Source organism: Pristiophorus japonicus, chromosome 3 (assembly GCF_044704955.1).
Source record: "Pristiophorus japonicus isolate sPriJap1 chromosome 3, sPriJap1.hap1, whole genome shotgun sequence".
In the NCBI taxonomy this organism is placed as follows: domain Eukaryota; kingdom Metazoa; phylum Chordata; class Chondrichthyes; family Pristiophoridae; genus Pristiophorus; species Pristiophorus japonicus.
The window spans coordinates 168812391-168839126 of record NC_091979.1 but is presented as its reverse complement, the minus strand read 5'-3'; the positions used below and the strand labels follow the sequence as shown (position 1 = coordinate 168839126).

At 44.1% G+C, this 26736-nt stretch overlaps 1 protein-coding gene across 2 annotated transcripts in view; it reads right to left on the bottom strand.

The window, feature by feature from the left end:
• Nucleotides 1–4825: 4825 nt before the first annotated feature.
• The window catches only part of LOC139260007 (collagen alpha-3(VI) chain-like), a 263220-nt gene continuing 241309 nt past the window's right edge, over nucleotides 4826–26736 (bottom strand). For both annotated transcript variants that reach the window (XM_070876050.1, XM_070876051.1), the window contains 2 exons: nucleotides 7798–7968; nucleotides 4826–5822 (listed from right to left, as the gene is read on the bottom strand). In XM_070876050.1, the coding sequence (XP_070732151.1) occupies nucleotides 5782–5822; nucleotides 7798–7968 (212 nt within the window). In that variant the 3' untranslated portion in view covers nucleotides 4826–5781. The remainder of the gene's footprint in view (nucleotides 5823–7797; nucleotides 7969–26736) is intronic.

Below are 26736 nucleotides of genomic sequence, written 5' to 3'. Positions count from 1 at the left end.
AATCATTGATGCATATTGTAAATATCTGGGGTCCCAGCACTGAGCCCTGCAGCACCCCACTAGTCACTGCCTGCCATTCTGAAAAGGACCCGTTTATCTCAACACTCTGCTTCCTGTCTGCCAACCAGTTCTCTATCCATGTCAGTACATTACCCCCATACCATGTGCTTTAATTTTGCACACCAATCTCTTGTGTGGGATCTTGTCAAAAGCCTTTTGAAAGTCCAAATACACCACATCCACTGGTTCCCCTTTGTCCACTCTACTAGTTACATCCTCAAAAATTCTAAAAGATTTGTCAAGCATAGAAACATAGAAACATAGAAAATAGGTGCAGGAGCAGGCCATTCAGCCCTTCTAGCCTGCACCGCCATTCAATGAGTTCATGGCTGTACATGAAACTTCAGTACCCCCTTCCTGCTTTCTCGCCATAACCCTTGATCCCCCGAGTAGTAAGGACTTCATCTAACTCCCTTTTGAATATATTTAGTGAATTGGCCTCAACTACTTTCTGTGGTAGAGAATTCCACAGGTTCACCACTCTCTGGGTGAAGAAGTTTCTCCTCATCTCGGTCCTAAATGGCTTACCCCTTATCCTCAGACTGTGACCCCTGGTTCTGGACTTCCCCAACATTGGGAACATTCTTTCTGCATCTAACCTGTCTAAACCCGTCAGAATTTTAAACGTTTCTATGAGGTCCCCTCTCATTCTTCTGAACTCCAGTGAATACAAGCCCAATTGATCCAATCTTTCTTGATAGGTCAGTCCCGCCATCCCGGGAATCAGTCTGGTGAACCTTCGCTGCACTCCCTCAATAGCAAGAATGTCCTTCCTCAAGTTAGGAGACCAAAACTGTACACAATACTCCAGGTGTGGCCTCACCAAGGCCCTGTACAACTGTAGCAACACCTCCCTGCCCCTGTATTCAAATCCCCTCGCTATGAAGGCCAACATGCCATTTGCTTTCTTAACCGCCTGCTGTACCTGCATGCCAACCTTCAATGACTGATGTACCATGACACCCAGGTCTCGTTGCACCTTCCCTTTTCCTAATCTGTCACCATTCAGATAATAGTCTGTCTCTCTGTTTTTACCACCAAAGTGGATAACCTCACATTTATCCACATTATACTTCATCTGCCATGCATTTGCCCACTCACCTAACCTATCCAAGTCACTCTGCAGCCTAATAGCATCCTCCTCGCAGCTCACACTGCCACCCAACTTAGTATCATCCGCAAATTTGGAGATACTGCATTTAATCCCCTCGTCTAAATCATTAATGTACAATGTAAACAGCTGGGGCCCCAGCACAGAACCTTGCGGCACTCCACTAGTCACTGCCTGCCATTCTGAAAAGTACCCGTTTACTCCTACTCTTTGCTTCCTGTCTGACAACCAGTTCTCAATCCACGTCAGCACACTACCCCCAATCCCATGTGCTTTAACTTTGCACATTAATCTCTTGTGTGGGACCTTGTCGAAAGCCTTCTGAAAGTCCAAATATACCACATCAACTGGTTCTCCTTTGTCCACTTTACTGGAAACATCCTCAAAAAATTCCAGAAGATTTGTCAAGCATGATTTCCCTTTCATAAATCCATGCTGACTTGGACCGATCCTGTCACTGCTTTCCAAATGCGCTGCCAGTTCATCTTTAATAATTGATTCCAACATTTTCCCCACTACTGATGTCAGGCGAACCGTTCTATAATTACCCATTTTCTCTCTATCTCCTTATTGTGTATGGAGAAAGAGTCTGACTGAACATTGTGAGCTCAAAGTAAAGTGTGACCTTCATCTTTTATTGCAGGTCTCCAGAGTGCCTCTCCAACCTTTGAGGCCTCCTTAAATACCTGTGCTCCCAAGGGATTATGGGATCCCTTGGGACTCCAGTGGATGAGCCCTCTGGTGGCTGTACAGAGTAAATACAAGTTCACATATATAACACTCCTTTTTAAAAAAGTGGTGTTACATTAGTTACCCTCCAGTCCACAGGAACTGATCCAGATTCAATAGACTGTTGGAAAATGATCACCAATGCATTCACTATTTCTAGGGCCACTTCCTTAAGTACTCTGGGATGCAGACTATCAGGCCCCGGGGATTTATCAGCCTTCAATTCCATCAATTTCCCTAACACAATTTCCCGCCTATTAAGGATTTCCTTCAGTTCCTCCTTCTCACTAGATCCTCGGTCCCCTAGTATTTCTGGAAGGTTATTTGCGTCTTCCTTCGTGAAGACAGATCCAAAGTATTTGTTTAACTGGTCTGACATTTCTTTGTTCCCCATTATAAATTCACCTGACTCTAACTGCAAGGGACCTATGTTTGTCTTTGCTAATCTTTTTTTCTTCACATATCTATAGAAGCTTTTGCAGTCAGTTTTTTATGTTTCCTGCAAACTTCCTCTCATAATCTATTTTCCCCTTCCTAATTAAACACTTTGTCCTCCTCTGCTGAATTCTAAATTTCTCCCAGTCCTCAGGTTTGTTGCTTTTTCTGGCCAATTTATATGCCTCTTCCTTGGATTTAACACTATCCTTAATTTCCCTTGTTAGCCACGGTTGAGCCACCTTCCCCGTTTTAATTTTACTCCAGACAGGGATGTACAATTGTTGAAGTTCATCCATGTGATCTTTAAATGTTTGCCATTCACCGTCAACCCTTTAAGTATCCTTTGCCAGTCTATTCTAGCCAATTCACGTCTCATACCATCGAAGTTACCTTTCCTTAAGTTCAGGACCCTAGTCTCTGAATTAACTGTGTCATTCTCCATCTTAATAAAGAATTCTACCATATTATGTTCACTCTTCCCCAAGGGGCCAGGAAGTTTAATTTGACCTCTGATTGGTTCCTTGACATATTTGTCTAGAAAACCATCCCTAATACACTCCAGGAAATCCTCCCCCACTGTACTGCTACCAGTTTGGTTAGCCCAATCAATATGTAGATTAAAGTCACCCATGATAACTGCTGTACCTTTATTGCACGCATCCCTTATTTCTTGTTTGATGCTGTCCCCAACCTCATTATAATTTTGAAGTGATGGGGTTTGGTTTTGTGATGCTGCTTTGCTGTTCGATGGCAATCTTCTCATGTACCTTGACCCCTACGATTTTGAGAGGCTCTTTATTTCCCTGGAGTGGTATAGGTTAGCTGTTTATGTGTTGCTTAGTGGGGCATTAGGGCTACCGTTTCACAATGGGGAGGTCTTGTGCACCTGGCAGTAACCCTGAAGTAAACGTGACAGATTTTGCTGAGGTTTTAATTGGGTCTTGCTGGATTCATTAAGGCCAGTTGCCAGGAAGTTTAATTTGAGGTTGCCATCTGGTGTATTGGGTACCAGCAGCTCTAGTACCCCACTAACCACAATATAACAGCAGCAAGCTTGACTGCCAAAGCATTAGGGGCTGAGGAGCTGCAAAGTGGTTTATGCATGTGTGCCATTATACAAAGACAATACTCAAACTATATATTTTAAAAAGTCTAATTACCAAGCAAGGAATGGTTTTCTCCGTGCATGGCAAATAACTGTCGTTTAACAAAGTGCCTTATAAGCACATAAGAAATAGGAGGAGTAGACCATCTGGCCCCTCGAGCCTGCTCTGCAATTTAATAAGATCATGGCTGATCTGATCATGGACTCAGCTCCACTTTCCTGCCCATAACCCTTTATTCCCTTATTGCTCAAAAATCTATCTCCGCCTTAAATATATTCAATGACCCAGCTTCCACAGCTCTTTGGGGCAGAGAATTCTATAGATGTACAACCCTCAGAGAAGAAATTCCTCCTCACCTCAGTTTTAAATGGGCGGCCCCTTATTCTAAGACTTTGTCCCCTCGTTTTAGTTTCCGCTATGAGTTGAAATATCATCTCTGCATCCACCTTGTCGAGCCCCCTCATTATCTTATGTTTCAATAAGATCACCTCTCATTCTTCTGAACTCCAATGTGTATAGGTCCAACCTATCTTTATAAGTCAACCCCCTCATTGCCAGTATCAACATAGTGAACCTTCTCTGAACTGCCTCCAATGCAAGTATATCCTTCCTTAAATATGGAGACCAAAGCTGTACACAGTACTCTCGGTGTGGCCTCACCAATACCCTGCAGAGTTGTAGCAGGACTTCTCTGCTTTTATACTCTATCCCCCTTGCAATAAAGAGCAACATTCTATTTGCCTTCCTGATTACTTGCTGTTCCTGCATACTAACTTTGTGTTTCTTGCAAAAGGACCCCCAGGTCCCTCTCTACAGCAGCAACAGGAGTGGGGAAAAGCACATGAACGATAGCCCCATGAAGATCTTTTAATGGGATAGTGTCCCTTGCTGCTTTTCCCCCATTTTGGTAAAACAGAGCATCAATCCTGCAATTCTTCACTTTCAAAAGAAAATGTTAAACCGAAATGAAATCCATGACCAGACCCACTTCTGAATGGAATGTTGGAGCACCATGCAAAAAGATTTTACTCTTCCTCTAGCCAATCTAATCTACACTGACCATGATTTGCATCTCACCCATGCTATACCTGGCCTGTAAGTGCTTGATGAGGCAGTGTACAGGGAGTGATATTGTGCATCATACTTGTGCTAAACATGGGTTAGTGTAGAGGGAGCTTTGTTGTGCATGCAACCAGTTTTACAACTCATCTGGCATTCTTGATGAGGCAATGAGAGATTTTTTTTTCTGCTTTAGCTGACCTGGATGTGATTGATATTGACAATGGGTACAAAATGTGGAGACTTTCTAATTCCCAAAACTATCACTTACATTGAGCACAAAAACTCTTTAAAATCAACATAAATAATCTCAAGACAAACATTTCAAATTTCACACCAATTTTATTAGAAAGTTTCTCATTAAAGTCATAGAACAATGTCATAAAAATACAACATTACAAATGACCTATAAGTTCAAGCCTAGGAACTGAAATTCACGCTCAGTGTAATCCCAGTAGTATTTCTAAAAGGGTTCTTGTGTTGTCTTTTTGTGGTTCCAAATAGCTCGCATGATCAGCGAGTTGTGTATCTGTACATAATTTAATACAATTCCAAATTAGAGAGAGGTTTCCAAAGTTACTAAAAAATACAATGCTCCCTCAGGAGAGCTAATATGGGGACAAACTTTTAACAAAATAGAGTGACTCTTAAAAAATCTTATTGATAAACTTTCTTGGACTGGAGAAAGCTTTTTTTTTTAAAAAAAAAGGAAATGTTACTTTGGCAATAGAGTATCCACGTGTTGAATTTGTACATGTCTTGTGGGTACATGTGTCATTTCAGCGAATGAGCTAACTAATAATTCCCCCTCATTTAAAAAAAAATCGATCAAAGCATATACATACAATGGAAGCTTTTTTTATGTTTCCTCAAAGTGATCTGTATAAGATTTTGTTCTGTGTAAGTCTTGTTTTTTTTTAAATTGTAATGTTAGTTGGTCACTAACAATATTTTACAAAAAAAGTGATGCAGGTTAGAAATGTTTGTATTAAGTATGAAAAATGTAAAAAACAGACAAGAAAAACAAGCTGTATAGATGTCTATGTATGCAACAGTGGACAGATTACTTCCACGCAAATTTAGCACCCAGACACAAAGTTAGCACCATTATAACATGCAGCTTTTTAAAGACTTCAAATTCTTCAACATTTGATTAATGAAAGCTATTACAAGTACAGTGCAAGGTATCTGTTGAACCCTTAGCATATTGGGATTGATGGCAGGCTGTCGACAGCAGCTCCTATCAGAGGTATATGTACGGTAGAGTCACCATTTAATTTACGTTCCCATTGAAGTTACAATTCTAGTTTGAATGCGTCCTTTTAAAAAGAAAAAAAAAGAGTATTTTATGTTTTTGTTCCATAGAGAATCTGAGTGCATAAGTAAATAGAGAGAACAACCGATCGAATATAATTAAAGCACAGAAATTGGATTTAGATGGAAACAGTTGCCAATTTGAAAGCCAAGGAGACTGCACGGGTACTGAGGGCTAGCACATTACTTCATCTCTGGGACCTTGGTTTAATCCAATCTAAACAGAGGGAGGTGTTGGATCAACTGGTGTGAACCTCCTTCTTTCTATGGTTCACAACGACACAGTTCGACTAAGCACAAGACACTTGATGGTGGAGTATACGGAACAGACTTTATTCACATGTAGCTTATGTGATCACTCTCTTCCGTTCGAAGAGTAACTTCTGGTTTCTCTATCTTTTGAGCTCTCCAACTAATTCTTGGGAATCGTGTCCTTTTAAACATGTCAGTTTTCCTACTTCAGAGATACATTTCACAGATAAGATCTCATAAAGTAACTGTTCTTGAATCCTTCTCAGAACAATCTCTTTACATAAACCGTCTTCATTGCTTACTTCAGATTACTTTCCACAAACAAGATTTCATTATCCATCTGTTCTTGAATCTTTTGAAGACGAGTTTTACTGACCACTTATTTACCTAAATATCCCCTCATACCACAGTTAATTGATCCCTCTGCCTATGTTTATTACACAAGTCACTAAAGTTCTACTTTATCACTCATGGTCATTACTGTCCCAGTCACCGATTTCCTTGCTGAGGCATCCCATTGTTATCCTGTTTATCTCAGAAAGCCTTTTGCTGTATGACCAATTATAGTTATACAGCTCAATTTGATTCTTAACAATTAGTCCACTAGGAGGGAATGTCTCACAGGTCATGGCTGAATAATGAAGATATGTGGATGGATGAATATTCTGAAGTTTAGCTTGTAGATCAGGAGGTGCAGTTGAGTCCATGATTGGGTCAATTGCACAGGGTTTGCAAAAAGAGTGAGCTAGACAGACTAAACGGTCTTTTCTTATTCCATAATTTCTTATGTTCCTCCCTCTGCCAATTTTTAAAAGTCTAATGTGAAATGAGCTTGTGTAATATGAGCTTAGCTTTTCATGGATATACATTTGGACTATGTGGAGTTTTGTGTTACAATGTAATTTTTGCCACAAAAAGTTTTAATTTCCTCTGGCAGTGCACTGGCCAACACATTTGGAAAAAATTAATGTTTTTGCTATTTTTACATCAACCTGTTTAAATGAGCAAATACTGCAATAAAATGCTACATTAAAGAATTTTACTTGAATCCATTATCCAGTCCACCAGCAGAAGAACTGAAATCATCAACTCTCATTGAGAGAGGCCATGTAGAAAATGAAAGTCCCACATTGGTGCCATGTTGTTCTGATGTAGGGACAGAGGAGAATTGTTGTGGCAGAATGGAGGGACATTTAATCTGTATATAACCTATGCTATTGGTGTAGTTTAAGAGAAAGCAAAGCTTATCTTTAGTGAAAATGCAATTTTTAATATAACTATTTTAGACTTAATCTCTTGAAGGGGAGAACAAATGTTCATAATAGCCTGTTTCCACACGAAGCAATGCGAGGGAGCAAGATTTTCACACTCCGAGCTCTGCAAGCCGGTTGACTTTTTCACTGAAAACTAATGAAGATTGGAATTGCACCCTCCATGTTTTTAACCCTACTATGTTCTTTTGTATCATGTTACTTCTGCCATTTTAAATAGTAGCCCATTTTCTTTCAATATCCCCCCTCACTGAAGTATTACCAGATGGCTCTTGTGTTTCCTAGGGACCGACTCTCCATGAATTTTCCTCTTCTTCCCCCCCCCCACCCCACCCACCCCACCCCTGCACTTAGTATCTCCACAACAACAGTCTGGCTCAAAATAGTCAGAGACTCTGTGGAGAGACGTGGTTGGTTTTTACCGTGCTGTTCTATAGTGGCACTGCATCTTATTTACCTTCGACACAAGTCTTGGCACAGTCGTCCTGCGTATTGAACCGGTTTTCATTTCCATTGCACCCACCGTACCAGAAGCGTGTACACAATTCAGTCTTTACATCATAGTACCACTTGAGGGAAAAATTCCGGCAATTTCCTTCATCCCGATGTAACTGGCATATGTCTCTAACTGTAAGAACAAATGTAATGAGTATAAACGCAGCATATTTTTAAAAATATATTTGTATATAGGATACATGCCAGTGATGTATAGGTAGCTACGATTGTACTTGCTTAGATAAATAGCATAAGAGGGAGAAGGAAAAGTAAAGGGTACCCAGGAGCATTTCAGATAAATTATTGCACAGAATAAAGCTCTTTCTCCTCTGCTATATCAGGGTGTGTTTAATTTCAATATCAGCAGAGCTCCCTGAACTGTACTATTTCACTGTTTCCCATATATTTTATTATCCATATAAATTTCATTGATTGAATTACCAATATAGTAAAAATTATTGCTAAATTATGGGCAGCACTTACTGTGCCCACTCAAAGCTCCCAAGATTTATTTCACTTAGAGCCCAGAGCGAGAGGTTTCCCACAACTAACTGGATTTAGAATTGGGTCCCAAAGATGCTGGGACAGTGTGCTAACCCATCCAGATATCAAATATAGTTCAGCACTGTAAGTAATCTGAAATATACTTTGATCAAAAGAAAATCATTTTATACTTATGCATTTGTTGCTGTAAGAGCTTTGGAAGATAGATAACAAAGGAAAGGTCAGCTGCAAAAAAAAAAGTTTCTGCTATTGGTTTAAAGTGTTAGTGGGTGATGGAAACCATGGGTTTCCCACATATATAAAATCAATAATATTTGGAGAAATGTAGCTGAATAATTGTTATGAATCAGAGTATGGAGCTTGTGATATATGCTTTTAAACTCAAAACAATGGTTTGGTGGGATTATTTCTTACTGGTTTAAACTGAGTAATTGTTGTGCTGAATGGGATGTCCTCATTTAATTAGTTCCCAAAATCAAAGATCCAAATTTTCAAAGTGTATCCTTTTTAATTATCTTGATGAATTATCTTGGTAACAGCTAGAATTCTTCCCATCTCATTTATGTGACTTTACTTGTATGTGGCCCTGCTCCTCATCCATGCACACACAGAAAGAAGTATACTCATCCAGATGATTTGAAGATCAGGGACAAGTTTATTTGTCAGAAGAGCCTCTTTGATGATTTATGTATCAACAATTGAACTGCTGCCATTTTTTTACATTTTGGGCTCTCAACTGGTTGAGTAAATACTGTGAAAGGGATTAAAGAAGTTGATCCAGGAAAATTCTGCACTATGTTGAATGATTCAAACATTAGAAGGTGCAGTTAAAATGTTAGAAGTCGAGAAGAAAAAGAAGAAAAGTCAAGTAGAATTTTTCATACAATAGCATTTATAGTAGAATAACTACTAATAATAGGCAATATGAATAGGTTCATGAGGTGATTGATGTATTTTTGGAGATAATTGGGATTGGGGGATATGAAGGGTGAGGAGGTGAGTAAATGGGACTGATCCACACATGACACATTCAAGGGCCTTGGCTAGGTTGGGTGTAATCAGCTCACATGTGGAAGCTGACCTCATGTTTGTGGATGATGTCAGCAAGAGCAGCAGGTAGATGAGTAAGAGGACATGGTGTTGGATGGATCTTATGGGACTCTGGAGGTGATGGTGCAGAAGAGGGAAGAGATGTCATTTCTGGAGATGCACTGGCTCCATTTGGATGAGTAAGAATTGAACTCTGTAAGGACAGTCCCATGGAGCTTGAAGATGGAGGAAACACTTTGGAGGAGGATGACAGGGGCAACCATATCAAATGGTGCAGAGAGGCCAAGAAGGGATAAAGCATCACAATCACAAGGATATTGCTCACACATTTGGTTATGGCTATTTTGGTGCGATGAGAAGGGTGGATGCTAGACTGGAAAATTTCAAACAGGGAGTTATGAGATGGACATAGAGCTGGCAAGCAGTGACCCATTCAAGGGCCTTAGAGAGGTTGGGGATGCAGTGATAAAAGAATGACAGTATCAGCAGCCACTGTACTATTAATGTAATCCTTTACACACAAGCATCAAGATATTCATTGATGGTTAGCTCAACTATTGATGGTGAACTTTCCATGTTATAGTATATTATGTGGCACCTCTTAATGTTAATCCAGCTCCAACATGCTATTGGGCACAGTCACTTACACCGTAGGACTTAGTAACTCCTTAACGACTGAACTCCACTGCTTAATTCAGTTCCGTGACAATGTTGAGTTCACTATATACAGAGGTAGCCTAAGGAAGCTTTTTTTCTGGAAACAGTGCAAGAATATTTGGACTTAGAGATGACACTTTACTGCTACAATTCTACATTGGTAAACTCCACTTTTAGCATAGCTTTTTCCAAATCCAAATGCGTGCAGTTTTGGTTTCCATATTTACAAAAAGATATACTTGCTTTGGAGGCAGTTCAGAGAAGGTTCACTGGGTTGATTCCGGGAATAAGGGAGTTGACTTATGAGGAACGGTTGAGTAGGTTGGGCCTCTACTGATTGGAATTCAGAAGAATGAGAGGTGATCTTATCGAAATGTATAAGATTATTAGGGGGCTTGACATGGTGGATGCAGAGAGGATGTTTCCACTGGTGGGGAGACTAGAACTAGAGGGCATGATCTTGGAATAAGGGGCCGCCCATTTAAAACAGAGATGAGGAGAAATTTCTTCTCTCAGAGGGTTGTAAATCTGTGGAATTCACCATCTCAGGAGAGCTGTGGAAGTTGGGACATTGAATAAATTTAAGACAGAAATAGACAGTTTATTAAATGATAAGGGGATAAGGGGTTATGGGGAGCAGGCGGGGAAGTGGAGCTGAGTCCATGATCAGATCAGCCATGATCTTATTGAATGTTGGAGCAGGCTCGAGGGGCCGTATGGCCTACTCCTGTTCCTATTTCTTATGTTCTTATGTTAAATCTAATCCAGTTGACCTGCTAATAAAATAACATTGCAGGAGTGTGAGGTTTTTAAGTGCTTGCTGATGATTTGGAGAGCCATTAACAACTGATGGAAAAAATAAAAATTGTGGAACTGCACAAATAAAATTTCCTATTTCCTAATGGCACCGACTCTTTACCATCTGCTGTAACTGAGCTCTCTTTCTCTGCTTTTAAATAGAATAGACACCTGGCAGAGACTTCTGGAAGACCTCCGTACACCATTAAACAGTCAGACATCTCCATAGCAATAGCCCGGCGATGTGATACAGTATTGGTTCTGTTACAGCATTTGATTTCTTTTACATTTCTGTTATTGTTGAGGGGAAGGGTGGGGGTAGGGACAGCACAACTGAGAAACAGAACATTTTCCACAAACAGTATCCAATGACCATATTTAACCATCCCAGGTCAGCACCAGCATAGATTTGATGCATGAAGCTTCATGTGTGCTGCCCCAGCACTCGATCTTGGGTCAGTTACAGTCATTTCTTCAACTCCGTTACAGAAGCAGTCTAGACAATTTTAACCTAACTCGCCCAGTAAGAAACTAGTGCAATCAGATCGGCTGCCTGCCTGATTTTACTTTGCATTGAATTCCATGGAAAGTAAAAGTGGGTGGCTGATCTGATCGTGTCAGTTTCCAGCCGGGCAGATTATCCCCTCATGTTTCTGATGGCAGGGAAGGCAATATTTCAGGATAGATGCAGTAAAATTCCTTCAACACTGCCCTATCAAGCACTCCTTGGTCATATAGAGTATAGGTTACATACAATGGGAAGCTCCTTCTATACTAATTTCAAGTTGTTGTTGCCCCATCAAACTCTCAAAGGAGGCCCATGGAACTGGTTCTCACTCTGAGATAATGCCTTCAGGAGAGAAAATTACAAACGGTTTCTGGAGTGCACTAAATATTCACAGAGCTACCTCTTAAGCATATGACTCAAGTTGGTTCTCTGCTATTGAGCTCTCAGATTGAGCTTTGCTATCACAATGATGTACCAAATGAAGCCAAGCACTTCTCCAAGGGAGGGAAAATTGGCCAGGCAATTATGAAGCCCGACTGTACTTGGGGACCACAATTATGGACTTGCAGTCGGCTGATTAAGCAATTGCATAAGCAGAGGTCTGGTAGAAGCTCCTACACCTTATCTCCATTCTGGTACAGTAGATGTTGCAGACACACTCAAGAAGGGAAGGTTACATAATAACCGTAAAAAGACAACACCATATGGCAGCATTCCTGGGCTTGCTCCTCCTCTTGGAAAGATACAGTATGGTGTCCTTATAACAGCAGGCAGAATGGGTTTAGGCTCCAGCAGCGCTGTCAGTGTGCAGTGAGTAAGTTGCCAAATGTGTCCTAAGTTCACTCAGAAAAGCGAGAGTGCAGCAAATCTGCAGAGACGCTGTCAGCGAAACTTAAAGGGACACACATCTTTCAGGTAAGTTTGTATTTAAGCTTTCCAACTGGATTTTTAATATTTTATTGAAGTAGTGGCTTGGTGCAACAGATGTTAAAAGGAGTGCTGCAGGGAGTGCTGCTGGACACTTGCAAGGCCTCAGATGGTAAAGGAAGAACCTCTGAAAAGATAGAAAATGCTGCAAATACTCAATAGGTCAGGCAGCATCTGTGGAGAGAGGAAGAGTTTTCACATCTCTGATGGAGATGCCTCCTGGCCTGCTGAGTATTTCCAGCATTTTATGATTTTATTTCAGATTTCCAGCAGCTGCTTGCAGAGGGAAGAAGAGGAAGCAGAAGGAAGGATGCAACCCAGACAACCCCTTTGTGGCCGGAATATCAGAGATGGAATCATCCAGCTGCGGTACCAGTGACCACTACCCCAATTCCATTTTCAGCACCTGTCCCACACCTTACCTTCCATCCTTTACTGACTATCACAACATCCTCTTGGCCACAATGGTGAAATAAAACCCATCACAAAGCAAACTTTCCAATCCAACTTTATATATCTATCCATCCAATATGACATCAAGAAATCAAATAATCACTCTTATGCATTCCCTTAGTGACTGTCTTGTTTTTGCCTATCCTACTGATATCATGCAGTGCTACCCCAGTGGCTGCAGCATGGCTGGTGGAAGGCTGCTGACTTTCAGTGGGGGACACTGCAGATAGCCTTCCAAGACAACCTCAATGAGCTGGTAGCTGGGAGTGTCAAATCGAGTGATGCTGTTTCTTCTTCTTCACTCTCCTCTCCCTCTTCTTGGTCAGCCACTGGCTGTGCAGGCTGCATTTCTTGGGTGTGTGAAATGAGGGAGACACAAGGGTAGAGTTGTGGTGATGGGAGGGCAGGAAAGCAAGAGGTGAATGCCAGAAGGAGGATAATGTATGAGGATACCAGCATTTTGTGTCCTTTGAGCTCCGCCACTGGCCAGGGGTTCATCCATGCCCCAGCCAAGAATGGCCAGCACTGTTTCCTCCTACGTGTGCCTCGTATTTGGTGCAGATTGTTGGTCAGTGTGTGATGGGGCGGGGCGGGGGGGGGGGAGGGGTAGGGGTAGGGGCAGTGTGCAATGAACAGTGTACAAGGCTAGTGGTGCAGTTGATAGGAAACATCTTTTGAAGATGCATTCACTGACTATGACCACTGGTCTGAGGTCATGAAGCTTTTTTGAGCAATGCTGGCAGTGACCGCTTCAGTGATCTGGTCCCACATCCTTCTTTCTGAAGGGCCTCAAGATCCCTGAAAATAGAGGAGCTCATGGACTGTTGACCCCCTGCACAAAGCTAGACTGCTATGTGCGAGACCCTGAATACCCCTTCCTAGGATTGCTGAGCCACTTGTGTTTGTGCTGAAGAACATTAACCATTTTTTTAGATGCGGAAGGCAATTCAGATTTAAGAGTTGAAGACTGCCATTTGGGAATTACTTTTAACTTTTTTTTCCCAGAAGGCAGTTGAGTTCTAACGGCTAAAGCTAACTATATTTTTAAATGATTCTTATTTTTTTCATGTTAGAAGGCATTTCCCCTTTAAGGGACCAACACCGCTTTCTAAAATGACAGGCTAGCTTTAATATAACACGGTTCTTGCTCCAGGGATGCTACAGCCCCGCTACACTGGGCCTCCGCCCGAGAGTAGCGCCTGAAAACCAACCTTACACTGTAGGTTTAGTGCTGCGCTAATATTAAGCAGCAGGCAGCAAATACTGTGGAACCTGCACTCTCTGGGGCCAAGTTTCGGCCTGAGTTGCTCCTGTCTTTTTGGAGCAACTGGTTTAGAATGGACTATCTTAGAAATTGCAATTCTCGGCATTTAGTTTGCTCCAGTTCTAGTCAGTTAGAACAGTTTCAGTTTGGAACAGATTTTTTTTTTTTATAGGGGGCGTGTCTGGCCACTTACGCCCGTTTTGAAAGTTTAGGCAGTGAAAACTTACTCCAAACTAACTTTGAATGGAGTAAGTGTAGATTTTTGTACGCTCAGAAAAACCTTGTCTACACTTAGAAAATCAGGCGTAGGGAATGTGGGGGGGGCGGGGGGGGGATGTTTAAAGGGAAGTTTACAAACATTAAACATTTCAGTTTTACAAAAATAGCCATCATCAATAATAAATGATAAATACATCACTAAATCAATCAAAAAAAAATAAAATATATATATTTTTTAAAAATCAAATAAAACAAAACATTTTCTACCTACTGACTGCAGCACCAGGAGTCCTCCAACAGCATGCTGGGATGACCGTCCCCCCCACCGTGTGTCTCTATCTCTCTGTCTGTGTTTCTGACAGCGAGGGGTGGAGGGGGAGGAGGGGGGGTGTGAGAGGGGGGAGGCGGGGGGGGTGTGGAGAGAGGCAGGGATGTGAGGGGGTGGAGAGGGGAGGGGGAGAGAGGTGGAGAGGAGGGGGTGAGAAGGGAGGGAGGGGAGGGGGGAAGGGGAGGGAGGGAGAGAAGGGGGGGGGGAAGAGAGAGAGAAGGGAGAGAGAGAGAGAGAGAGAGAGAGAGAGAGAGAGAGAGAGAGAAAAAGAAAAAGGAGAGGGAGGCTGAACGGGCCGGGCCCAAGACTTCGAGCTTAGACTTACCGGATTGACAGGTAGGTGGCGTCGGGTCCGGGGTCCGGGGGGGTCGTGAGCGCGGGTCGGGGGGAGCGCGGGTCAATCGGTCGGTCGGTGGGGGGGGGGCGGAGGTCGGTTGGGGGGGGGGGCGGTGGGGGAAGAGGAAAAGAGGTCGGTCGGAGGTGTGGGGGGGGGGAGGAGGTCAGTTGGAGGGGGGTGGCGGAGGTCGGTCGTTGGGGGGGCGGAAGAGGTCGGGAGTGGAGGTCGGTCGGTCGGGGGGGGAGGGGGGTCAGGTCGGGAACGGAGATCGGGACGGTGGGGGGGGAAGGTCGGGAGCGGGGGAAGCGGAGGTCGGGTTGGGTCGGGAGGAAGCAGAAGCTGGGTGTGAGAATTGAGCCTTATCCACACAGCCCCAGTGAGGCCATTCGGCCAGGGCTAGGGGCTGCGTGCTTCGGGCACCTCCCACACAGTTTTGGGCGCCTGGAGCTACTGCACATGCGCGCCCACTGTTGCGTGCCTGTGCAGAGATCCCGGCACTGTTTTCAGCGCAGAGACCTGGCTCCGCCCCCCACAGCTCATGTTGTGCTGCGCCCAGCTCCAGAGGACCTGCAGGGAGCCGGAGAATAGGTACGTTTTTTTTTTTAGGTGCACTTTGTGGCACGAAAATGGGCGTCCAGGTCCGGGCTGCGCCGTTCTAGGCGCGGTCCGAAACTTGGACCCTTAATTTGGGCGGCTGTTAACTGCAGCCCGCGGTGGCACCGGCAGGTTTTTGGAGTACTGGAATTTTTAGGCCTTTTAATCTTGCAATATCCCTGCATCTCGAAGCTCTGTTGGGGATATTTTATATTAAATGAGGCTACCTGATCTCCCCTTTATAAGCTATCATTAGGCAATTTAACCTAATAATACCATTTCATTTTAAAGCTAAATTTGAAGAGTAAGAAAAATCTTGGGAGTATTTTATTTTCAAAATTCTGTGTCTCTGTATGAAAAAGGAATACATGTACATAAATACTGAACTGCTATCAAATATCTTAGTTTGTAGATAGCTGCCATCCCCCCTGCCCAAGATCATCTTCTTAGGCGGTCCTTCGAATCGAGGATGACTTGCTTCCACACCAAAAAGGGATGTGTTCAATGAGTTCACAGGTGATTCAATGAAGGATCTAATATTCCAGGTCCCGAACTGCATATTGAAGGGTGGAAGATGCCTGTACGTGGGATTTTTTTTAACGTGTGGTGGTCGTTGCATACCAGCCACCACACGGGCTTGACAGAGCTAGGGCTTGGTCCAGTGGCAAGGGTTAACAAAGATGACTGGAGACCTGCTCTGCTGCACAGACCTAGTGCGCACAAATATCGCAGTGTGGGCTGGCCCGTGCTGCCCCGGGCCCCGAACTCACCTCTCCTGGGCCCCGATAACGTCGCTCTGCTATCTCTCGCTGCTCCAGCGTCCTGGCCTCGCCGCTCCTGCTGTACCTTCCCATGCTCCAATCACCGACCTGGACCTTGTTGACGTCCAAATCAGCCGTCCTTTTCACTGCCATCACCCTCCTGCACCAGCTCGCGTTGTACGCTGAAGTGATATGTCACCACGCTGTCCAGGGGCCACTCACCTTTTATGGCTCTGACCTGCCGCTGGTGGTGCCGCCCAAGATCACACTGGTGATAAGTTACAGGAAAGGCCATCTGCATTTTGGAAAATTCTAGTCATTGCAATGGGAGTTAAAACCTCAACGAAGCCAGGGAACTAATTGGAGAGCTCTAGATGGTACAGTTGAAGTTCTAGTTTCCATATAGTAGACAGCACTGCGCTGGGGCACAGTCAACTACTCCAGGGCATAGGCATTTCTTCCCTGTCACTGATGTTACTGGAGTGATTCAAGAGGTAAGGAGATTCATGAAATCTAAGTGTATTTCAGCACTTGTTTTAATTACGAGATATTAAGATGAAAAGCCAAGTGGAGGATATCAAAGCCAGAATTTTGCCTAACCGGGTGAGTCATGACCCCGCATCTGGCTTCATCCTGCTGTTGAAATGAACTTATCTTAATGGGGCCTATTAAGCCCATCCAGCGCATTATCCAGCCCAATGAGACAGGCTGGATCTGGTGACATTATTCACAATGCATTTTCAACCGGATCTTGAGACCATGGCCACATTACATTTGAAGTTTAATCCAACATAGTGCTGTCAGTGCACTGCAGCATTGAGAGCTGCAAACACTGACGAGCACTGCACAGAGGCAGAGGGCTACACCCAGTTTCCCCAATGACTTCCTCGTATGCTTATGGAGAAAGTCCGGGCACGCAGGAAGGTCCTCCGCTTCCGATGGGCAGAAGAGACTTCCCCAGGAGACCAAGACAGCCTGGTTGCAGATTGCAGAGGAGGTCACAAGTAGGGTTGTTGTCAAGAGAACCTGGGTGCAGTGCCGCTAACATTTCAATTATCTTATTAAACCAGGAAACGTTGTACAAAGTCACACTCACCTTTATCCTCCTGTGCCTCTCATCACAGCCCCATCACTCTGCCTTTCCTACCATACTCCTGCATATCCTTACACCAATATACGTTGCACTCACACCCATCTCTCCCTCTATCAACATCATCACATCCTCATCCCATTAGCCACCCCTTGCACTCACCCTCACCCTCATTCTTGTTCAATCATACCAACTAACAACACACAAGGGTAGCCACTTGGGTGTCTTATCCAATGTTTATGTAAAGTTTCTGTTAATGCGGTGTGAAACATAAAAATTTTCATTTTCAACACTTTGCGCTCTTGAACAGATTTGTGTGTACCTTTGGTGAGTTGCAGTGAATGATGAGACATAACGCTACCCCCCGCAATGGTGATGAGTGTGAAAGGAATGGCTTGGTCATTGTAGGGATGCTTTATGGTGTTGGTGGGGTGGTGCCAACCTGGCGCATCATGTGGCAGCCATATGGGTGTACAGCGTAAAGTTAACTAAATCTGGCTATGATGAGGCCATCCCTGGGCAGCAATGCGCTCAGGTGCTGATGCCCTCTGTCCTGTGCAGCATCAGGTGATAGCGGAGAAGGTTGGTGTGTCTGGTGCTGCTGGTGTTGGAGCTCACTGTGGTCCAATTCTGAGGACCAAGGTGAGACAGTATAAAAAGCACCCATGTTGATGCAATAGATGGCAGTTGAAGTACAGATGACAGAAGCATTCTGTCAATGGCGAGAGAGTTCTTCCAATGAGGTAACACTGGATGGTGACTGTTGGAAACACTTGCAGCCTGCAGAATCTGTGCTGGAAATGGACTGAGCAACAGTTTCTGCCTGAGAAAAGTGATCATGTGTCAGGTGGGAGCTTTTACTGTTCATTTGATGCTGTCAAGTTCATTTGATGCTGATAAACGTGGTTCCCGAGCTGTGAATCTCGCGGCCATGCAGGGAAGTTTAAAAAGTAAGTGAGAAAGGCTTGAGTGCCTGCAAACTACCTGATAATTATTTCAATTGAGTCCCCTGCCGCTACCAGTCAGGTTGGCTCTGTAATAACAGACGTGCCTGAGGGAAAGGTGCGGGCTGGGGGGGGGGGAGGGGCTGGGATACCAGCGGGTTCCCGACCCGCTGTCAAAATGAACAACTTTCCCACTCGACCCGCCCTCGATCATGCCTGCTACCACTCCAGAAAAATATGGCCCAAGGTTGAGAATAATAGGAGAAAAAAATGAAATGATTCAAGAAGCAGCAATGGGTGATACCAGTTTGGATTTTGAAAGCTGTAGGATTGTACAAGGAAGGGCTGACTAAGAACAGGGGTTTGAAAATCCTGAAAGAATGATTTATTGAAACAAACATGACAGGCTTTATTTAGAAAAAGTGATTTGCTGCAGGGCATTCCATGAAAGAGAAATATGAGAAATTTACTTGATTTTATCGCCTACTGTTTTCAACCTCGGAGATGTCACACATTAGAAAAGCACACACACCACACACACACACACACACACACACACACACAAGAAATCAACTATATTAGTCAGGACGGGTTTTACTCCCACTGCTCCTCGCTCCTCTGCTGGTCCACAAAACCTGCTAACAACTGAGGCCACTATGAACTAAGGTCTTTTTTTTTTTTAATTTTTCGTTGCCAATCTTTCCAATTCTTTGTCAAATTACAAACGCCAGAGGTCACCTTGCACACATCAAGGATCACTCTGCGCCAATGCTCTGAGCCAAAAGGCCGAGAGCCACTGCACCGTTCCTGGAAGTACTGCAATACCAGGTTCGTGCCATGGAGGTGGATGGGTCAGGCCCCCCGCACACCTCCGTGGAGGTGGATGGGTCAAGCCACCCCACCCACCTCCTACTAAGGTCTTACTGCAGATGTACAGGGCCTTGGTGAGGCCTCATCTGGAATATTGTGTTCAGTTTTGGTCTCCTAATCTGAGGAAGGACGTTCTGGCTATTGAGGGCGTGCAGCGAAGGTTCACAAGACTGATCCCCGGGATGGCAGGACTGACATGAGGAGAGACTGGATCGACTGGGCCTGTATTCATTGGAGTTTAGATGAGTGAGAGGAGATCTCATAGAAACACATAAAATTCTGACAGGACTGGACAGGTTAGATGCAGGAAGAATGTTCCCGATGTTGGGGAAGTCCAGAACCAGGGATCACAGTCTAAGGATAAGGGGTAAGCTATTTAGCACTGAGATGAGGGGAAACTTCTTCACTCAGAGAATTGTGAACCTGTGGAATTCCCTACCACAGAGAGTTGTTGATGCCAGTTCATTAGATATATTCAAGAGGGAGTTAGATATGATCCTTATGGCTAAAGGGATCAAGGGGTATGGAGAGAAAGCAGAAAAGGGGTACTGAGGTGAATGATCAGCCATGATCTTATTGAATGGTGGTGCAGGCTCGAAGGGCCGAATGGCCTACTCCTGCACCTATTTTCTATGTTTTTATGAACCCCAGAATCAGCTTCTGCTGTCTCACTATTGACTCTCCGCTCCATGTTGGCCCCCTCTATGGATAACCTCGATCAACACTTCGATTGATACCGTCTCCAAAGAGCTTCTAGTCCCAACACCTCCCCACAAATTATTTTCAAACCTGGACATTGGTTCATTGATACTCCTGATCATCAACTTATTCTTTGCTTTTGACCACAACATATCACACCTAATCTCTTATGTTTCTGACCCAAGTTACCTCTGTATCCATTCATGTGTGCATTTTGGCTACCACTGAGCAATCAGTCCATTGCTTATATCCAGTCTTTTGTTCTTCTGCCCCTTCTCTTCTCTCCTCTCCTCCCGGCCACTCAGTCACACCACCTTTTATTTTCCCCCTCTCGGGTACTTTGTCCCACAAGCCATCACTACTCCTCTGATTTCTTGCCACTATACAAAGCTTGAAACCCTACTTTACCCTCTACATTTCTTGGCATTGCACAAAGGGTCCGAAGAGGCCACCCATTGCTGTCTTCTTACAAACAACCCTGACATTGTTCCTACATTACAATAGTGACCGCACTTCAAAAATACTTAATTGGCTGTAAAGCGCTTTGGGACGTGCTGAAATTATGAAAGATGCTACATAAATGCCAATTGGCTCTTTATTTCTCGACGCCCTTCCCACTGAGCTTGCCTGGTGAGGGCAAACCTCACCACACCAACTACTGCCTCCTTTGGCTTCTCTGATGGATCAACAATCAATGCCTCTCTGCATTTCCTCCCAGTCTGTTCACTTGCAAACAAGGCTCTTCCCTGCATGACACCCTAGCTTTGACTGAAACTTGGATCACAGGTGATGACACCTCGGGGTTAATTTTCCACATGGCTGATTTTTGGCATAGTTGTAGAGGTACGTCTGAGTTTTTAGTGGCCGACTGTGCCAAAAAAAGTTCCAGGTTTTGCCGGCATAACCTTTCATTTTGGAGCGGCACAGATTGCCCTTAAGTTCTGTGGGTGGAGCTTAAGATCTGCGCCAAAAAACTGAAGTTGCCAGCGTAACGAGGAACACACTGAAGGGCTGAGGCTGCAAAGTGAAACATCGACGCAGCAAGGCAGATGCAGGTACATATTACCATGGCCAAGATCTCTTCACTTCTGTTTATTGGAAGATTGTAGTGCCAAACTATCATACCCTGCAATATTTTTTTTTAAGATGAAACGGGCCAAATAAAATGAAAGTCATTCTACACAAAATTGCACGTTAGGTTACTGCTTTTTTGTAGAGCCCCAATTCCGCTGCTATCCCGGGCCAAATGACCCCCCACCCCCGCTATCCTGGGCTAAATGGCACCCCCCCACCCCACCCCACCCTCTGCCAGTGCTATCCAGGGCCAAATGGCCCCCCACCGCCCTGTTGGTGCCATCTTCAGTTCTGTTAAAACAATGGCATCTTCTCTGAGCCGATTTTCCTAAGTGCAGGTAAGGTTTTTCAGAACGGTGCACTGCGCCGTTTAAAAAAAATTCTACTTTGCCAAACTCGCTTATATGGCCAGAACTGGCGCAGCTGGCACCCACAGTGACATCAAAAGGTCGGGAACTAAAAACATCGTCCACAAGTAGTTTAGGATGGTGCAGAATGTTTGGCGAAACGTGTAGATTTTATTCTACTCCCTAAAAAAACAGGGTAGACCAAAAAACAGTGCAGAATGGTTGATAAGAGGCTCCTGAGGTATGGGAAATGGTCCATGTTGTCCAGGACCATGCCATGGATCTTGATAACTGGGGGGGGGGGGCAGTGCTGTGCGGCGAGCACAGGCTGGTGGAGGACCTGTCTTGCAGATGTTTAGCGTAAGGCCTATGCTTTCGTACGCCTCAGTAAATACGTCGATTATGTCCTGGAGTTCAGCCTCTGTATATGTGTAGATGCAGGCGTTGTCCGCATACTGTAGCTCGACGACAGAGGTTGGGGTGATCTTGGACCTGGCCTAGAGATGGCGAAGGTTGAACAGGTTCCCACTGGTACTGTAATTAAGTTCCACTCCAGCGGGGAGCTTGTTGACTGTGAGCTGGAGCATGGCAGCAAGGAAGATTGAGAATAGGGTTGGGGCAATGACGCAGCCCTGTTTGGCCCCGGTCTGGATATGGATTGTAATAGTCTGTAATAGATCCGTTGGTAAGGATCACGGCCTGCATGTCGTCGTGGAGCAGGCAGAGGATGTTGACAAACTTTTGGGGGCATCCGAAACGGAGGAGGACACTCCATAGACCCTCACGGTTGACAGTGTCAAAGGCCTTTGTAAGGTCGAAGGTGGCCATAGTTATCCATAGTCTTGATCACTAACAACTCCATCTCTAACCACTTCCCTGTATCCCTCATCACCCACATCCCCCATTCCCACTTCCTTCTGCATCCACCCCTGGAAAAAGAACTCTTTCCTCAAGTTGATTACAAGTGAACATTCAAACTCCCATCTGCCCAGCCTTTGGTTGCCATTCTACATACCTCTACCTTTGATGCCCTTGTCCCTGGGTAAACTCATGTAAATCTTCACTGTCTCCCATTCCAGTTGTGCCCTCGATCTGAAACCCATCTTTTCTCCCTCATGTACTGAGGTGCACATTTGAATATATCTGGTGCCCAGTGGCATAACTGTCCAACGTCAAATGTAGCTGGACCACTACCAGGCCCCTCTCTGCTCTGCCATAAGCACCCTAGGATCACCCTCAAGAGTAAAGATAACTCTTGGTTTATTTTCTCCACTACCAATAGTTTTTCTTTCCATCTCTTTATTTCTCTTTCTATACCTAATTTGACTCTAATTTACTCTATTTCCTTCTCCGTCATTTGCTCTGTTTCTTTCTCTATCCTTAAATGCCATTGTTCAAGAGGTAAACTATCGGTCCCATCATTCACCAAGGTCCCAGATGCCATGCTGCCTTCACTGCACCATTATCAGCTCTCACGTCTAGTACTTTACAGTGCTAAATTAATTGGAACTGAAGGACGCGAAAAAAGACCGAACTCCCAGTGCGATGCCAGAGTCCAGCAAATTCTGAGCCATTACTTTTATTCCACATACAAAATGGGGTGGAAATTCCTTTAAAGCCCACCGACCTCTGTACCTAAATTCCCAAAATGGCTCCTGGTGTTTGCGGCTCTATGCCAAGAATGGAATTTTGCAAATGACACTTTCTGGTATTAAACATGGCCAGGAGAGCCAATGGATTGTAAATTGATCAGTTATGCTTTTGGATTCTGATGAAGGGCTACAACACCTGAAAGAATAACCCTACCTTACTCTCCCCAACTGATGCTGCTTCATCTTTTGAGGGTTGCCAGAATTTTCTGATTTTGTTTCAGATTATCCACACCTGCGGTATTTTTGATTTTAATTAACTCCGTGTTAACTGGCAGAACAAACTGTTTCCCTTCAATGTGTCACATAAAACTCTTGGGGGCCAACATTTCTCCTTTTTATAGTCCCGTTAGCACCTCCGAGGGGCGTTTACAACACACAATGGCCTTTTCACTATTCCGGGGAAATTACCTGAGAGGTTTTGGGGGCACTGTCCTTGCAACCTCGTGATTAGGGCCCCATGCCAGAGCGTAACTGCTGATTACGTCATCACCGCGCATTCCGGCCCCTTTGCAGCCTGCAGAGGAAATTGCGTCGCGGATCATAAAGCTGGCGGACATCTGCCCCTTAAGGGGCAGGCCTTTAGCACCCCGGGCCGCCTTTTTTATTTGTCGTCAACCAGGCTGCCATCGTGCTGCCCTGCAGTCAGCTTTGGTTGTCGGTCTGCTGGCCCAGTCAATCGTGTCCCTGGTGGCTCAGTGGTGACCACCAAAGAGCCTGTAGTGTGTGCAGTGCACTTCCCCTTTAACTGAAGAGGAGGGGCGTTGTAGCATGTTAGCGCATCCGCATATCGTTGGCCTGTTCCGTGCAGCACTGGACTCAGCACCATGCTACTGCCCCGGGAGCACCCCCCCCCCCAAGGAAGCCAGAGCCAGCGCTGTCTCCAGATTCCTTTGAGGGGTGCATGGTCCAATTCCACGTCAGGGACGGGACTTTTGGGCCGGACGCAGGAAGTCCCGGCCTCGGAAGGTTACCGTCCCCAAGCAGGGAAAAAAGCAATTTACAATCCTTGGAGTAGATCGAAGCATAGAAATTTATGGCACAGAAGGAGACCAATCAGCCCATTGTGTCTGTGCCGGACGAAAGAGCTATCCAGCCTAACCCCACTTTCCAGCTCTTGGTCCGTAGCCCTCTGGGTTACAACACCTCAAGTGCATTTCCAAGTACTTTTTAAATGTGGTGAGGGTTTCTGCCTCTACCACCCTTTCAGCAGTGAGTTCCACACCCCCACCACCCTCTGGTAGAAGAATTAGAAGGGAGTTGTTGAGAACTTTTTTCACCCAATTACTTGAAATCTAAATTTACATATCGCCTTTAACATAGTAAAATGGCTAAGGCACTTCAAAATTTGGCACCTCAGCTTTCTCCGACAGCCCAGCTTACATTCAAGCTTGTAAGCATTAGAGGGTCATAGGGTTGCACCAAGTTATACTGCAGCAATCAATGTGCCAGCTTCACGGTGCTTTGTAACAGCTTCAGACCAACAATCCCAATAGCAGGACACACAGAGTAGCAGACAGTATCTTGCAGTAGGCTGACTGATCTGTTGCAATATAGCCAGCTACAGTGTGATAGGATTTTTTTCCCTCATTTATTTCCTGTCCTGGAAACATTTGACTTCAATTTCCTCTTTGGAGAATTAGCATGCAGTTATTTGCTTCACTATTTACACATGTTTGTAATTTCTCTTTGCAATGTGAAGTCGGGCTAAAAGCTGAATCCTTTTGAACACCTTTCCTTCAATGGAAATTTTGAATGCAGCCAATGGATTAGTAATAATGGTGAGTGCCAACCCACCATCAAGATTTCCATGACAATGTGACTGTCACCCTAACCAAAAGAACAGATTCTCTCCAGTGCTATGTCCTTATTTTCCCTCGCAGCACAAGTCTAGTGATTAAGCAGAGGATGGGGGATATTGACTTGACACCAAGGGAGCCAGATAAATATGTAGTTGGGATTAAGATTGGTGCATCTAGAGACTGAAATGATGACATACTATCATGTGACAATAGTTTATTGGGAGGAGAGGTGCAGGGGAAGAGTGGGAATCTTGTTAGGAGCCAAGCAGGTTCGACAGTGACGCTGTGAAGATGGATGAATATTCTTGAGTTTGATTTAAAAACATTTGGATATCGAATAGTACTTAAGCAGTACCTTCCCATTGGGCAATTAAATGGATAGGATAGAATCGCTGTTTGGTTCCATTATGGTAGATCACATGAGACTTGCTCATGGGCATGGATCAAGGTACGGACCTTTTCACACTCTTATCGTCTCATGTTCTTTCTGCTCTGATCCACTAACCACAAAGGTTTCTTTTATAGGTTCACAGAAATCAGCAGCCTCTAGAACATTCTGCTGGTCAATGTTATTGCCTTTGAGAGAGTAAAAGGTAATGACTTAAGGCATCAGAAATGCAAGTTATGAGGTAAAGGATGTGGCCATGTTTTCTTTGGAAGAGAAGGCACCTAAGTGAAGTTTTCAAGATTATAAAGGAAGTTGACAAGTTTTATCAGGAAAATAGTTCACCTATGGTAAAGGGTTCAAATACCAGGAGCACAAGGTAGAAAGCTCAGAGTTAAAGGGGAAGTTTGGTGGAACAGCTTCATCCATGGGGTAATGAACTTGTGAAATGATTCACTGAGGGAGGTCCCTGAAGGAGACAATATAAATCAATTCAAAAGATGTTGCAATGATAACGTTTCTGGAAGGAGAAGGAATTGAGAGATATGGCGTGAAGGCAGCTAAGAGGGATTGAAATCATTCAAAAAGTTATGAAACCGTTGAACCTAATGGCCTTTTCCTATTCTTGAAAATGTTCATGTTCTTGTATGGTGATCATGATCCCCACTTTAACCTATGTGATCAGATAGTCCTTAATTTCAAGATAAATTGTGTTATTTAAGTCAGTGGCAAGCAAGTAAGCAGCCTGTTGCCTTAATCTCTGCTGCAAAGGTATTCCCCTCATCTAGGATTGGTCAGGGAGAGGTCGCATGAGGTTAATATTAAACGGGGAATAATGGTAAACCTGCAAACTGTCACAATTTTGCCCGATTGTTTTATTCTACCTTTTATCAACATGAACATAGTGTCTGCCACTAATATATGTACAGGAATATTACTGTTAAACTACGGTATGGGTTTTTTCTAAATAAATTTGGAGCACATCTCCACATGATGCACCACACCCAACTAAGTGCACCCGCATGACATACCGCACCACGCATTTCCTTCCATGCTACATTCAGTGCAGCTCCAGATTACAAAGTCTTAAATGTAGCTCCCACATAACACACATCATCAAATCCTCTCCACCCAGATGAGGTGTGTTCCCACCCCAAATAACTTAACCGATCATCAACCATGCGCTTAGTAGGTACGATTGTAGCTGCTTATATGTGTAAATATATAACAGATTTAAACAAAAAAGATGACTTTTCCATTGTGTCTCCTGTCAAAGGGCATTCAGGGATTTCGAAATTCAAGTGATTCAAGAGACAGGACAGAAAGCAAGGCTACAACCAGACAGCCTTTTTCTCAATTCAATCTGCCGGTCCTCCATTCCCAGTTACAGACCTTGAGACCTCCATTAATCCTAAAATATTCTGTGTCAAATCAACCTAGCTGTTTTTTTTCTGTCCTCACCCAACATTCATGCATTAAAATTTTACAACCAAGGTCACTAAATGGGGAAGAGAAACAGCAACCCTGACTGATTGGACCTTCACTTCATGCCCAACTACATTACAACAGTGACGACACTTCAGAAGTACTTCATTGACTGTAAAGCACTTTGGGACATCCTGAGATTGTGAAAGGCGCTAT